We start from the raw sequence: 14,900 nt of genomic DNA, 5'->3' as shown, positions 1-14,900 counted from the left end.
GCAGAGGACCTGGGTAAGGCTGTGCTGATATTGCCAGTTTCAAGGATGTTGCGTTTTTTCACCTGCCCTGAAGATCTGTCAGTACAAGCCTGGAGAAAGGAGGGAATTCCTGAGGTGGCAGGGTTATTTTCCACTGAGGGGGGGAAGCGTGTCAAGCAAGAGCCAGCGTTGTGTTGTGTCATAGCAGTGAGGGAGATCTTGAAGGTGCAGAATTTGCAGGGCAAAACCAAGTTCCTGAATCAGGTTGTTTGCTGAAATTTGGCAGTTTTGGACACTTTGGGGCTTTTTATGGCTTCTTTTGTAGGCCACTGCGCCTTGCAGTGGATTGGTGTCATCTGGCACTCCCTGAGCAGCTCCCTCAGGGCTGGGGTGTCCCCAGGGTGTGGAGGGGTCTTTTCTGCATCTGATGGCACAAATTGGAGTTACCTTGGGTTTTGTGACTGATAAAAGCAACATTTTCAGTGAGCTCATTGCGTGGGACAAATGTTGGGAGTGCTGTGCTCTGGGACATGAATTCCTCTCTAGAAAAAGTTTTAAGTTCGCTCATATCCAAGCAAAGCCGACTATTTTTAAAAGAAACCTCCAAAAACACTTCTATGTTTGTAGGAGAGCCAGAGGAACTCGACTTTGGAGAAAGAAAAAGCAAATTAAAAGCCATACAGCAACAAGTGCCTGGAGTTGATCTTGGCTCTGGTGTGGGGAGAGGATGATGAGGGATTGATTGGAAGCTCCTTCTTTTTTCCCATTTTTCAATTTGTGGCCAAGGGTAGAGTGGGAGATTTCCCCTGAGCTTGCACTGCAGTCTTGAGAGGCTTTTAATGGATTTTCCAGGGAAAACAGGGGTGCAGGGTGGTAGTCATGGCAGAGCTGGCCAGTCTTGTATCACGGGGGCTCCTGTTCCTTGTGCTTCCCATGGATACGGACGTGCCCTGATGGGATGGACCCCTGCAGCTCCAGGGAGGGCTGGGAATGTGTGATGAGCAGGGGTGTGTCCTGCTCCCTTTGCTGGTGCCAGCTCCTTGGCTGCACCTGGAAGGACCTGGCTCCATCTCCAGCCCTGATGGTGCTTGGTGCTGCCCAGCCCTGCCAGCCCTCCTGGCTCTTATCAGCCCAAATTGTTGGCAGCCAGGGATTTTCCCTCACTGAGGCTCCTGGAGGGGTCCTCTCCCAGCCTTGGCCAACAGCAGATCCTGCTTCCTGCCCTTGGGCTGTGCACTTTCGGGTGTTCTCGTGGTTTTATTGCATTTCTTCACTCCAGGACATGGGTTTGGTATTTTTCCTGGGATTGCTTTTCCCTGTCCAGCATGGCTGCCCGTGGTGTGTCTTTGATAGCTGAGTGTCCAGCCAGAGGTGGGTCCATCCGGTAATCCCATCAGAATGAGCTTGGAATGATGGACGGAGCTGGGAGCGCTGGGGAGGATGGGGCTCCACCTCTGCCAGGAGGTCTTGGGGGGCTCCCCTGGGCCTGCAGTTTGATTTCTGGGATAAGTTCTTAATATTTATTTTGTTAATATTTATTTTATTGATATTTATTTCTGGGATAAGGTGTTATTTTTAACCTTTTCACGCCACTGCACACCGGGAAATGCTGCAGCTGGGATGCTGAATGCTGTGTGTTCAAGTGCTGCTGCAGGAAAATTGACTAAATTTGGTTTTAGTTTTTAGTTAAGTTTTAATAAGTGGCATTTTAAATAGATGTGACACTGTCACCAGCCCCAGACATGCCCAGTGGGACCTGAGGGAGCAGCTGCAGCTGTGTCAGGGGATGTTAAAGTTGGATTTTAGGAAAAGGTTCTTGCCTCAGAGGGTGGTGGGGCACCGACCAGGCTCCCCAGGGAAAGTTAAATCCAGGGGCAGCACTGTCTGTCCCAGGAAGCTGTGAGGATGCACCCATGGGAATCTGCTCGCTGGAGCTTCCCTAAAGCTTTCTCCAACTCCCAGCAAAGCCTGGGTAGGATTTGAGAAAGAAAAATGTACCCACTGTGGGGCCCTGATCCATGCAGCTGGATTTGTTGGGATGGGAGAACAGGCAGCAGGTCCCCCTGGCTTGTAGGGTTAGATTTGACCCTGCAGCATTCCATGTCCCTCGTAGGAGGGAAACACCCTGTGAAAGGCAGATGTGGGTGCCTTTGAAAAGCTGCAGGACGAGCTGCTGGCGCTGTCAGGGTGTGCTCTGGTCGCCCACTGGTTTCCTTCCCCCCACCATTCATTTCAGATGCTGTTTGTGGCTTTGGGTAAACAGATGGGGCTGGGTTCTTCCCTGGTCTATATTTAACCCCAGGCTAAATTTAAAGCGTTTTCAGAGGAGTTTGCAGACCATTGTCTCGGTGATTTCTAAACAAATCTTGCCCCTTCCACCCTTTGTTTCCCCCCACTTATCCCTTTTATCCTCACACAGCTTGAATGTGAGGGTTTGCCGGTTACCTCTGCAGAGACATTTTGGGTCCATCTCGAGTTCCAAAACAGTTCCCATCCCAAATCCAGCCTTGAGGGGTCTGGCCCCCCATCCTTCAGTGTGTGTGTGCATCCCGACATCCAGGAGGGACAGACAGATCCAGGATGAGGCTGTCAGGAGAGGAAATACCCTTCCACTGTCCCTCATTTGTGTGTAGATTCTCACTGCCTTTTGGGGCCTCAGGGTTCGATGCAGAGGGGATTTTTCCAGCTGTTTCTCCACACAGCCACATCTGTCAGAGACCTTTAGCAGGAAGCTTCCCATCTCGTTATCTAAATAGAGGGAGGGGGAGCATCCCCCCTGCAAATTCCAGGCTTGGGGATATGTCAGTGAGAGCTGTCAGGGCTGTAGCTGCCATAATTAATACAAAATTCATTTGATGCTGGACCAGCAGGCAGGTGTTTCAAAACATATTCGTGGCTTACACCTGTTTTGTTCCTACTTTGACCAGTGCTGTCCGAGCAAGGGGGAATTTTGGGATGCCACAGTGGCTTGATTTTTTTTTTTAACAAGATTGTGTACAAGAACTTCCAAAATTGGTGAGGTGTGGGGTCTCTAGAGGGAGGCACTGTGTGAGTGGGGTCTTTCCATGCCACCTAGAAAAGCTGCAATCCCAAATGGCATTAATGGGAAACTGGTGGGTGGTAAATGGTGCCAGCCAAGGGGAGCATTCTTCTTCCCTTCCTTGCTTCCTGCTGGAGCTTTCTGCTGATTATTCCTTTGTCTTGCCCCTGGCAGCAGCTCCAGGTCTCCCCTCTCTTACCTGTCCCAGCTCTGATAAGCTCAGCCTTGACTCAAAGCCTTTTTTCCCTGTGTTTGTTCCCTGCCAAACCCTTTCCCCTTGGATTGCTCCCAGCAGGACCCGACAGGAGGCTCCCCTCGAAGGGGAAATGTTTGCACACAAGTTCTCCCTTCCCTTTTCTGGCTGCAGCCTGGTGCATCCCTTCCAGCCAACCACATTCCCGGCATACCAGCCCTGGGGATGGCTTGGGAAGCATTTCAAACAGGCTGGAGTATCTCCTGCTTAGGCTCTCCCCTGCAAATTTCCTCTTGCTGCATTCCAGAAAAGGGCACCAAATCCTTCAGGACTTGCTGTTCCCCCTCCCAGTGCCGGAGGAGACATCAGCTCTATATTCCCACCTAAGGAATTTGGGTCTGGCAGCTATTTTCTGCTTGATTTCATTTTCAGGCAGAGGGAGAAAAAGAAAAAAATTGCATGGGAGGGGGAGAAGGGAAGAACGGCATTAGGAGTGGATGAAAATCCCTTTGTAAAACAAGGGATTTGGATATAACTTTCAATTAAGACTTTTATGTTTAAGATCTGTTGGTGTTTTGCAGCCAGGCTGGAGTTTTGAGGGAGCAGGAGGCAGGGGCAGAATCCAGAATTTCAGGGGTACACCAGACAGTGTTCCTGCTGCCTGGTGCAAACCTGGAGTAGCAGCTCATGGCTCAGGCTGTGCTCCAGCCGTGCTTTCAGCCTTCCCTGCTTGTCCTGGCCTATCTGGCCGCTGTCCCAGCTCCAGAGGACACGGGTGACGTCAGGGGAGCTCTTGCCCATGCTTGCATCAGCCACAATGTTGGTGGTCGGAGTGTCCTGTGGGAACGGGCTCGTTTTCCTCTCGGCTCCAGCGGGCTGATGCAGCTGCTCTTCCACAGGGGTTCTGGAAGTGTTTTTGCAAGTGCTTTTGGAAAAAAAGGAGGAAAAACCCCTTTATTTTTATCATATTCACTGCAGGAAGAGATGTTGCTCTGCCTGGTTGGCCGGGTGAGGGGAGAGACATGGGGAGCAAGTGGGAAGAGCCAGTCCCCACCCTAGGGGATGCTGCAGTGGGAGAGAGGGATGGCCCGTTTGAACAGGAAAAAAGCCCTGCGCTTCTTCCATGCTCCCACAGCAGCCCAGTGCTTGGTGGTGTTATAATTGTGTTACAGTTCCATGCTTGTGAAATGGGGAGAAGGACCAATTTATGATCCTGGGAGCAGTGTATTCTTAAGAGAAAACTCTTAAGGGCCAGAGGGCTGCTTCAGATGGGGTTGTGTCCAGTGTCATGCAAGATGAGGCTGTCCTTGCTCTCCAAGGGTTTTTAGGCAGTGCTGCAGTTCCTGGGAGCATCCAGGTCATGTTCCACGATGGTTTAAGAGAATGGGTCAGGCTCTCGTGTATCAGGATCAGCGTGTGGGTGGCATGGGGGGACCCGCAGCCTTTCTAACACCCTGGCCTTTGTCTCTGTCCCCCAGGCTGGTTCCCCGAGGTGACACTGGGGTGCCCATCGCCGGCAGAGAGGCCATGGCCATGTAGTGCCCGCCGGGAGCGGAGATGGCAGCGCAGAGGATCCGGGCGGCCAACTCGGGAGGGCTCCCGCGGTGCAAGTCCGAGGGGACGCTCATCGACCTGGGCGAGGGCTTCGCTGAAACCACGCTCTGCGACGTCAAAGGTGCCTGGGGATCATTCCCCTCCTAATTTCAGGCCCATCCTCACCCCCTGGGAGGGCTCAGTGGCACCAACAAGGTGGTGACAAAGGTGTCCCCTTCTCCCCAGTGCTGGAGCCTGCAGGTTGCTCCTCCAATAATCCCTTTTATTTTTTTCCCACCTTTTGTTGCCTTTTTTTCCTGCTGTGTTTTCCTGACCCAGCATAAAAGCCGTGGTCAGGTGGGAGGGGAATTACTGCTCCCCTGAAAGGAGAGCATCCCAGGAAAAACTCCAGGTGGAAGCTGGAGAGCGCTGAGGGCCTTGAAAATAAACACACACCAAGGCGATTGTTTTTGCAGGTGTAGCACATGAACATCAAACGCTGCAAATTAGATGGGTTTTAATGCAAAAATAGGAATTGCGCCTCTTCTCCAAGGGGTTTTGGCACATCCCTGTTAACCCCTGCATGCTCAGCTGGAGGGACATAGGAACAGCCACTTGCCTGTCTGATCTGACACCAAAAATGCTCCATCCTGCAAAATGACTGAGTTAACAGTGGCTTCCAAGCTAGCAGGCTGCCAAAATAATTCCAATTTAGAGTTTCTGTGTAGCTTTCCACTGGATGAATGTGTTCACGCCTTTGCCTGCTGGCAGATGAGTTGTTCAGGATGTGTACAAAACTCTTCTCCTCCAAATACTCGATCCCCAGGCTATATTTAAAGGCTTCTCTTTGCTCAGCTCTATCTTCCCTTGCCTTGTTATTTCCATGGGTGAGAAGTGCTGCCAGCCTGCGAGTGGTGACTGCAGGGATGTGCAGTCTGAGCTCCCATCCCTTTGTCTCCGGGATTTTAAGGGCTTCCTGTGTTTTCTAAACTCGCTTTTCCTCCCCAAGAGCTCTCGAGTCTGTTGAAGCAGGTGCTGTCCCAGTTCCTTTGCAGCTCCCTGTTGGTAAAAATCCAGCTTTCCTTGTTTTCTTCAGTCTCTCCAAGGAGACAGCACATGTTTAACCATTGATGGAGCATCATCTGCAGCTTGTTTTTAGTACTTTTTACAGAAACATGTCCTGAAAACGAGAGCAAAGCCAATAAGTAGGAAGTGGAAGTGTAGGCTCAACTCAGCCTGGATGTAAATTGGGATCCCCTGGTAGAAAACTCTTCCACTGGCACTTTCTGCAAGAGGTTAAAGATGCTGCCAGGACCAGAACAGCACTGTGGGAGGGAGGTGCTGGGATTTTGTGAGGGTTCAAAATGAGCAACCTTTAGAACCACAGAAGGGTTGGATTTTGGGAGGGACCTGAAAGCAAAGACACCTTCTATGAACCCAGGTTACTCCAAGCCCCATCCAACCTGGCCTGGAACACTTCCAGGTGTTCAGGGGCAGCCACAGCTTCTCTGGGCATGTTTGACATGTGCAGGAGAGGGGTTACAGCAGAAAAAGAGGGCTTTTAGCCTGGAGGGAGAGTTATCTTGGGTTTGGATTAACCTTTTAGGGAAGAGAGGTGTGAATGTGCCAGAAATAGTGGAGTTCTCTTGAAAAATACTTATGGACAAATATACCTTCAGACTTGAGAAGTTGCCCAGGGAATTAGTGGACCTGGAAGTGTTCAGAAAACACATAGATGTGGCACTTGGGGATATGGCTTGGAGGTGGACCTGGCGGTGCTGGGTTAATGGTTGGACTCCATGATCTTGGAGGTCTTTTCCAACTTTATTGATTCAGTGATTCCAAAACTACCTTCATCACTTAAAACAGCGCAGAGGGGTGATCTGGAATAAAGGATTCCAAGTCAGTGGCGACTCTGTTGTGCATCTCTCACAGTGCTGTCTCTTCCTTGCCTCTGCAGTGCCTTCTCCCAGTGCCTTGCTGGTGGACAATCCCACGTCCTTTGGGAACGCAAAGGAAGTCGTAGCAATCAAGGATTACTGTCCTACAAATTTCACCACCTTGAAGTTCTCCAAGGGGGACCACCTGTACGTGCTGGACACGTCAGGAGGGGAGTGGTGGTACGCCCACAACACCACAGAGATGGGCTACATCCCATCCTCCTACGTGCAGCCCGTGAACTACCGCAACTCCTCCCTCACGGACAGCGGCATGATCGACAATCTGCTGGAGAGCCCCGACGAGGGCGTCAAGGAGCTGGACCTGCTCGGGGAATGGACTGATGCAAAGAGAAACTCTGCCAAATCCTACCACAACAACCCCTTCCTGAACGGAGTGCAGACCAACCCGTTCCTGAACGGGAATTTGCAAGCAGCGCCCGGCTCAGACAAAGAGTCCAACTCCAGCGTTGCCGTGGATTTGTTGCTCTTCAACACGGCGGCTCCCACATCAGCTCTTCCCAGTGCGGCTGCCAACAGCAGCCTGGGGAACCTTTTTGATGAGTTTCCCTCCACAAACAGGCTGGATGTGGAACAGCCCGTGAGAAGGGACAACCCCTTCTTCCGAAGCAAACGCTCCTACAGCTTGTCCGAGCTGTCTGTCCTTCAGGCCAAGTCGGACGCGCCAGTGTCGTCATGTTTCTTCAGTGGTTTGAAGTCTCCCACCCCTGAGCAGTTCCAGAGCAGGGAGGATTTTAGGACAGCGTGGCTGAACCACAGGAAGTTGGCTCGGTCTTGCCACGACTTGGATTTGCTTGGCCAGAATCCTGGCTGGGGTCAGACGCAACCAGTGGAGACCAACATCGTGTGCAAGCTGGACAGCTCCGGTGGGGCCGTCCAGCTGCCGGACACCAACATCTGCATCCACGTGCCTGAGGGCCACGTGTGCCCCGGGGAGACGCAGCAGATCTCCATGAAGGCCATGCTGGACCCACCACTGGAGCTCAACAGCGACAAGTGCAGCACCATCAGCCCCGTCCTGCAGATCAAGCTCAGCAACATGGAGGTGAAGACCTTCATCATCCTGGAGATGAAGGTGTCGGCGGAGGTCAAGAACGACACCACCAGCAAGAGCCTGGTGGGGCTGCAATGCCTGCGCAGTGATGTAAAGGAGGGACCATACACGCCGATGCAGCTGAGCTATTCCTACGGGGACACGATCCAGGTGCAGCTGGAGAACCTGGAGCCCTGCATGTACATCGCAGCCGTGGCGCAGGGCCAGAACATCCTCTACCCTTACACCGTGTGGGATTACATCAGCAAGAAGGTCACAGTGGGTGTCTATGGCCCCAAGCACATCCACCCTTCCTTCAAGACCGTGGTGGCCGTGTTCGGCCATGAGTGCGCGCCCAAGACCCTGCTGGTCAATGAGGTCACCAGGCAGTCCCACGGCCCAGCTCCCGTCGCCCTCCAGCTCTGGGGGAAGCACCAGTTTTCCCTGTCCCGGCCCCAGGACCTCAAGCTCTGCATGTTCTCCAACATGACCAACTATGAGGTGAAGGCCAGCGAGCAAGCCAAGATTGTCCGGGGCTTCCAGATGAAGCTGGGCAAGGTCAGCCGCCTCATCTTCCCAATCGTGTCCCACGACCCCAATGAGCTCTCAGACTTTACACTGAGGATACAAGTCAAGGATGACCAGGATGCCATTCTGACCCAGTTCTGTGTCCAGACGCCACAGCCACCTCCAAAAAGTGCCATCAAACCTGCGGGGCAGAGGCGGTTCCTCAAGAAGAATGAGGTGGGGAAGATCATCCTCTCCCCTCTGGCTGCCACCGCCAAGTATCCGGTTTTTCAGGACCGGCCGGTGTTGAGCCTGAAGTATGGGAAGCTGCTGAAGACGGTGGTGAGGCAGAGCAAGAACCACTATTTGCTGGAGTACAAGAAGGGAGATGTCATAGCCCTCCTCAGTGAGGAGAAGATCAGGTTGAAAGGCCAGCTGTGGACCAAGGAGTGGTACATTGGCTACTACCAGGGGAAGATCGGCCTCGTGCATACCAAGAACGTGCTGGTGGTCGGGAAGGTCAAACCCAGCTACTTCTCTGGGCCGGATCTCACCACCAGCCTGCTGCTGGAGCAGATCCTGAGGCCCTGCAAGTTCCTGACCTACATCTATGCCTCTGTGAGGACTCTGCTGATGGAGAACCTCAGCAGCTGGCGCTCCTTCGCCGACGCCCTGGGCTACCTGAACTTGCCGCTCACGTTTTTCTGCCGGGCGGAGCTGGACAGCGAGCCGGAGAGAGTGGCCTCCGTCCTGGAAAAGCTGAAGGAAGACTGCAACAGCGTGGAGAACAAGGAGAGGAAATCCTTCCAGAAGGAGCTGATGATGGTGAGTCTGAGGCATGGTGGAGGGGGGGGCTTAATTCCTGGCTCTGCAGGGGGGTCAGGGCAGGTGGAAGTTTCTTAATTCAGTCTTTAGTCTCTAAAGTCCATTTCAAAGGTCTTTTGAAGACTGCTGGGCACTGCCAGGTGCAAGTCCAGCCCTGTGTTAGTGGGCTCTTGGTTTAGTGGGATCATGGCAATAATGAGAGATGCGCTGAGGTACTTGGAATTCCAGAATCACACAGCAGCTTGGGTTGAAAGAAACCTCAAAGCTCATCCAGTCCCACCCCCTGCCATGGTGAGGGACACCTTCCACTGTCCCAGGTCACTCCAAGCCCAGTCCAGCCTGGCCTGGAACACTTCCAGGGATGAGGAGCCTTTTTTTTGAGTAGCAGCTAAAGCAAGGGCACCTTTGAGCTGGGATGTTTTATGCATTGCAAATGGAAATGCATGGCTTGCTCCTTGTCCTGGAAGGAATTTGGGAGGAGTGCTGCCTGCCAGTGTTTCTAGGATGCTGTTAGCAAGTAAATCCTTCACGAAATATCATCTCCACAATCATTTCTAGCATTTCATAGGAAGTGAGCCAAAGAAAATACAGGGCAAAATGTCTGGAAGAGATTTGCATCTCTCTCCCGTTCCATGCTCTCCCACAGGAGCAGAACAACTGAGTTATGGAGAACAGGATGGTTTAAAATGTCAATTGGATTAAGGAATAGTGACGGCCTTGCTTGGCAAAATGAAATTATGGCAAAAGGAAACTGGAGCTGAATGAAGGAGTTCAGTTCCCACATGCCTTTTAGGGAGAACGAGGAAATTTAAGGATTGACTAGAAGGTGTTATGAAGAGTGTAGAATCCATTGTTATTCGTGGAAATAATTGTCTGGAGAGTTCCCTGTGCCCGGGTACCTGTGGGGTGATGTTTCAGCTTTGACTTTCAGCTTTCAGGTGGTGCCACCAATGCTGCTTCTGTTTCAGGGTTCTCCTGGCTATCAGTGACCCTTTCCTCATCCAGGATTTGAAAATCTCCCCTCTGCCTCCCCTGTTTACCCCATGGGAGGGTTTGTTCCTGTAATCGTCAGGCTCAGTGAATGTTGGGATGAAAGCCGTGCTGCTCTTGTTAGATACTTACAGGAGCTTTGTGCTGTTTGCTTTACCCGTTTGCAAACCCTGTAGGTGTTGTTTTTATCTATCCCCATTGTCTTCAGGGATCCCAGACAGTGTGTAGGTCATGGAGAATCCTCAGTGGGGAGACAAAGGGAAAGATAAGGCTCAGGGAGCTGCTGACTCAAGGGGAGGGCTGGGAGCTGCAGGAAAACATCGTGCTCCCCTGTGGCTGCCTGGAGAGCAGAGTCCCAGGGCAGGTCTTATTCTCCTTGTTTCTCTAATCCTGCTCCCTGTGAGGCTGAGCCTGTGGATAAAGGATGAGCTCCCTGCTTGGTGGAACTTGATGCTGCTTCCAAACCCTCGGCAGCCGTCAAATCCTCCTTAGCCTATGGAGAAATTAGATTGAGCCTGTTGAAGGAAGAAAATAATGATGTTTCAGGGGATGGCAATGGAGCAGTAATGGATTTTATTGTATTTAAATCTGATTTTGTTTGTAACAAATGGACTGGATTTCTGGCAAGAGATACCAGCTGCACTAAGCCCCAGTGTGGCCATTTCAGCTGAAAGTTGGTTATCTCCCCTCGAAAGGACTGGGAAGGAAGAAGTAGAAGCAGGTTTATCAGCGTTGAGTACACAAAACGCCAGTGGCAGAGTCGTGCACCAGCAGCCAAGCAAGGAGAAGCCTGGTCATGATGACTGGTTAATCAGTAATCTGCCTTTAATTACTATTTTTTTAATCAGGCACTAGCACTGGAGTGTGAAAGTAACTCAGGGGGATGTGGCTCAGGAATTACTCAGCAGAGAGAGAAAACTCTCCCTCCCTTCACTCTGCTGTTGGAAGCAAGCAGCACAAGAATGGTTTGGATAAAAAAGCTGGGCATGGATTCAAGAAGATTTCATTGCCCCTGGTGCCTGGCCTGTGGGGTTAGACCTGCCCTGAGACACAGCATTTCTCCCTCTCTGGCTGTCAGAGAAACTCTCATTTATCATCCTTCTAACAGGCACTGCTGTTGGGAAAAACACGGGTCTGCTGGGAATGGCCCCTGGCACGGCAGCTGGGAGCTGTGCAGAGGAAACTATGAGCTTGTTCTTCTCCAGGCTACTTGTAAAGGTCACACAGGAGATGAGGCTGGGATGTTTTTTTCCCCCTCCCATTGTTTTGTTTGCTCTGACTCCTGGTATCCAGGTATCCATGTGCTGCCTGTCTTGTGCCAAGAGTTTCTGCTTGTCCGTGGTGTGTGCAGGCCTCAAAGAGCTGCTAGGGGGCTGGAGCTATCCTAAAGTCCTGCAGGTCAGGGTGTCCATGGCTTTGGGTTGGGAAGGGACCTTAAATCCCATCCCTTTCCAGCCCCTGCAATAGGCAGGGACACCTTTGACTATCCCAGGTTGCTCCAAGCCCCATCCAGCCTGGCCTTGGACACTTCCAGGGATGTAAAGCCACATCTTTGAGCAACCTGTGCCACGGCCTCACCACCCTCAGTATGCTGAGATCCAGCTGGGCATCATGTCCAAGGGAATTACCCTAAGGAGACAGTCCCTGACTGTACGAGGTAAAAGAAAAAAATCTGTATTTAAGGCCGCGAGTGTGTATTTTAAACATGCAAGATGAGTTTGGAGGTGGTGACAGCCAAAACAGTGAGTGAAAGAGATGTTTGATGCCTAACGAGGGTTATTTTGGGGAATACTTGTACAGAGCCAGCTTTTTTGGGTCAAAACCTGACCTGTATCCTAGAGAGGATGATGAGCCCTTGCATGAGCATCCTCTCACCCTGTGGGTCTCATGGTCTCCTTGGGGGCTTTATCCCCTGTGTTTGAGGAGGTCCCGGGGGGAGCTGTTTACCTCCACAATGCTGCTTTCCTTCATTAGGAAATGGGATCCTGCATTTCAAAGCTGGGATGTAAATTCAGCCTCCCTGGATGCCTTTTAAGTTGAGGTGTTTCTGCTTTGAACTGGGATTTGAATATCAAACACACTCTTTGCTGTTTGCTGGGCTGGTGGAGCCGGTTCCCAGCTGCTCCCAGGGGAATAAATAATAAATATTTCCGAGGGCTCTGGGAAAGCCCAGCCCAGGTCACACCTGGGTGATGAGGGATGGAGACGCAGTGAGTGGACCCAGCTATCCCGGGAGTCTGGTCGGGGGCAAGGGAGGAGGATGGAAAAAATTGTAGCATAATCCCACTGGAGGATTAAGTCTGCTGAGCTAATCCCAGTGTCTTGCAGTTTCCAGTAACATTCCCCCTCTGGCTGCCACCTCAGCATCTGTGATGCCTTGCACCCCATCCACACGTGGCTCTTGTGCTGTCCCCATGTCCTGTCACCTCTGCCCTGAGTGATTGGAGCTGCCAGGGCACAGCAGGTGGTGCTGTGGCCATCACTAGGTTTCAGAGTTAACCTGCAGTGCTCCAGACCAATCCATCTCTCCTAGAGTTGTTGTTCTGAGTGATTTTGCAGTTCTCGTTGAAGGGGCCTCCCGGGTGTTTTCCTTGCTGCTGTTTTGTTGTTCACCTGGAGCAGAAAAAGGAGCAGGAGAATCCATCTCCTGCAGCTCCGTCCTTCTTAATCCTGAAGCGTTGCCTCTGACCTCGGGCAGGAGATGAGAGCAGCTCCTTCACCCTGCTCTCCTAAATGCCAGGTCGTGCACGGAGTTGGGATCCAGCTGCCTGGAAAGGCAGGTTTGAGGATCTTCAGTCTGCCCTTGCTTAGGGCCCTCCAGATCCCTTATCTGCAGAGAGGGTGGTGGATCCAGAGGGGGTGGTGGATCCGTGGGCTGTAGGAGAGGAGGCGGTTCTGGTGCAGGTGTGTGAGATCTGAACGCTTCTCTAATGTCTCTTTGCAAAACCAAGTGAGTGCTCTTTTCAATGGGTTTTCCTTGCTTGTTTAACAAGGGGGTTTATGGCCTCCCTGGCTCCCACAGGAAGCCGGTGTCAGCACTTTGGAGGAGCAGGCACGTGCTGGGCTGCAGCTGTGATTAGAACCCAGCTCAGCTTTAAGCTGGGAGCAGATAAGGGGAAAATCAACGTGCATTTGCTTTGCAAATCTCTGGAGTGGTTTCAGATGTTCCCATCTTCCCTCCCCCAGCTGTCCCCAGTGCAGTCTCCAGTGGGAGGATTTAACCCTTCTTTGCCCCAGAGCCAAAGCTGGATTTGCCCAGACCCCTGTGTTGGGAGAGGATGTCAGGACCCACAGGGGCAGAAAGGTTGATTCTGGCCACGTGGGGAACCACCTTATCCTTATGCTCTCCGTAAGAACCATCCCCGTGCTGCTGTGAAGGGTCTGTTGGCTTGATTTCCATTTTTAATAACATCAAACCCCCTCCTGAGGTTCAGGGTGGGATTTGCCCAAGGTCTGGGGTTGCTGCTGCTGGGACTGTTGTGGTCCAGAGGCTCTGGCAGAGGCTGTGGGAGCCCTGGGGAGTGGGATGATGACCTGATCCTGCCGGTCAGATCCCCTCCTCTGAGTCTGAACACTGCCATTAAACCCTTCCTTTCCCAGGGCTGCACTGGGGTTTTTCTCCTACTGCAGCTTCATCCCACTCTGAGGGGGTTTTAAGGTGATTCGACACTTTAAGACAGGAGCTAACCCTACTCCATCCTTTTCTGCCTGGCAGTCATTCCTACCTAAAAAACCTGGACTGATGCAGTTACTCTTTCTACTTCAGAACCATTTGTGGAAAATCTTGGCTTTTAGGACAACAAAAAAATGCAGGAGGAGGAGGAGAGGAAGAACATCCCAAGCTGAACAATGGTCCCGTAGTGTCAGAGTCTTCACCTGGGTCTCACCTCAGTCCACCCTCTCACAGGGCTAATGTCCAGGTCCCATTCCAAAATGTCCTGGTTGTCCCTTGCCCGCTGCTCTGAAGGATGCTGCAGCTCTGGGATGGAGTCTGGATTAGTTCTCTTGATTAAAAGCATCTGTTGTCCTCAGCCCCTGGGATGCTTTAAACTGCTTAAGGTGGGGCCTGGCCATCTCGGGAGGGGTTGCCTGGAGAACGAGGCTGCAGACCCCATCCCAGAGGGGTCGAGCGCTTTGTGCAGCTCATGGGATTATTCTCTTGCCAAGCCTGGTGGCCTAATTTCCCCAGCTGTCACTAGAAAGGAGGCAGGAGGATTTTTGGGATGCTCCCAGGGCAGAGTTCACTGGCCACCGGCCTTGACCCCCCTCTTGCTTTTCTCCCGGTGCCCTCCAGGCCCTGCTGAAGATGGACTGCCAGGGGCTGGTGGTGCGGCTGATCCAGGACTTTGTGCTGCTGACCACGGCCGTGGAGGTGGCCCAGCGCTGGCGGGAGCTGGCCGAGAAGCTGGCCAAGGTGTCCAAGCAGCAGATGGACGCCTACGAGGCCCCGCACCGCGACAAGACGGGCACGGTGGACAGCGAGGTGAGGGCGGGCGCGGCCGGGCCCCGCAGGGCGGGGATGGAAAAGACCCTTGGGATCCTTTCAGCTGGAAAAGGCCCTCGGGATGAGCTTGAGTCCAGCTGAGCCAAACCCACTGGGTTAATGGTTGGGCCCAAAGGTCTTGAAGGCCTTTCCAGCCTAAACCATTCCACGTTTCTGTGGGGATTCCTCCAGAGCACACCCCTGTTGGAGGGTCACAGGGATCTGGGGGTGCTGGGGGGCTATTTCCCCGGGAATGTGCTTGTTCTGGGATGCTGGCTGGTTGCATACAGGTAAGAATTACTGAATTTCTCACGGAGCCAGATGTATTCAGCTCTGCGAGGGTTCAACAGCTCTGAGGC

General features: G+C 52.4%; 1 protein-coding gene across 1 annotated transcript in view; it reads left to right on the top strand.

The window, feature by feature from the left end:
* The window catches only part of SH3BP4 (SH3 domain binding protein 4), a 34,503-nt gene that overhangs the window by 17,075 nt on the left and 2,528 nt on the right, over nucleotides 1-14,900 (top strand). Inside the window, exons 2-4 of the mRNA XM_063400004.1 lie at nucleotides 4,691-4,887; nucleotides 6,706-9,068; nucleotides 14,353-14,541. Coding sequence (XP_063256074.1) covers nucleotides 4,770-4,887; nucleotides 6,706-9,068; nucleotides 14,353-14,541 — 2,670 coding nt within the window. The 5' untranslated portion in view covers nucleotides 4,691-4,769. The remainder of the gene's footprint in view (nucleotides 1-4,690; nucleotides 4,888-6,705; nucleotides 9,069-14,352; nucleotides 14,542-14,900) is intronic.

Source organism: Prinia subflava, chromosome 6 (genome assembly GCF_021018805.1).
Source record: "Prinia subflava isolate CZ2003 ecotype Zambia chromosome 6, Cam_Psub_1.2, whole genome shotgun sequence".
Classification (NCBI taxonomy): Eukaryota; Metazoa; Chordata; class Aves; order Passeriformes; family Cisticolidae; genus Prinia; species Prinia subflava.
This window is presented reverse-complemented; position numbering and strand designations above follow the sequence as displayed.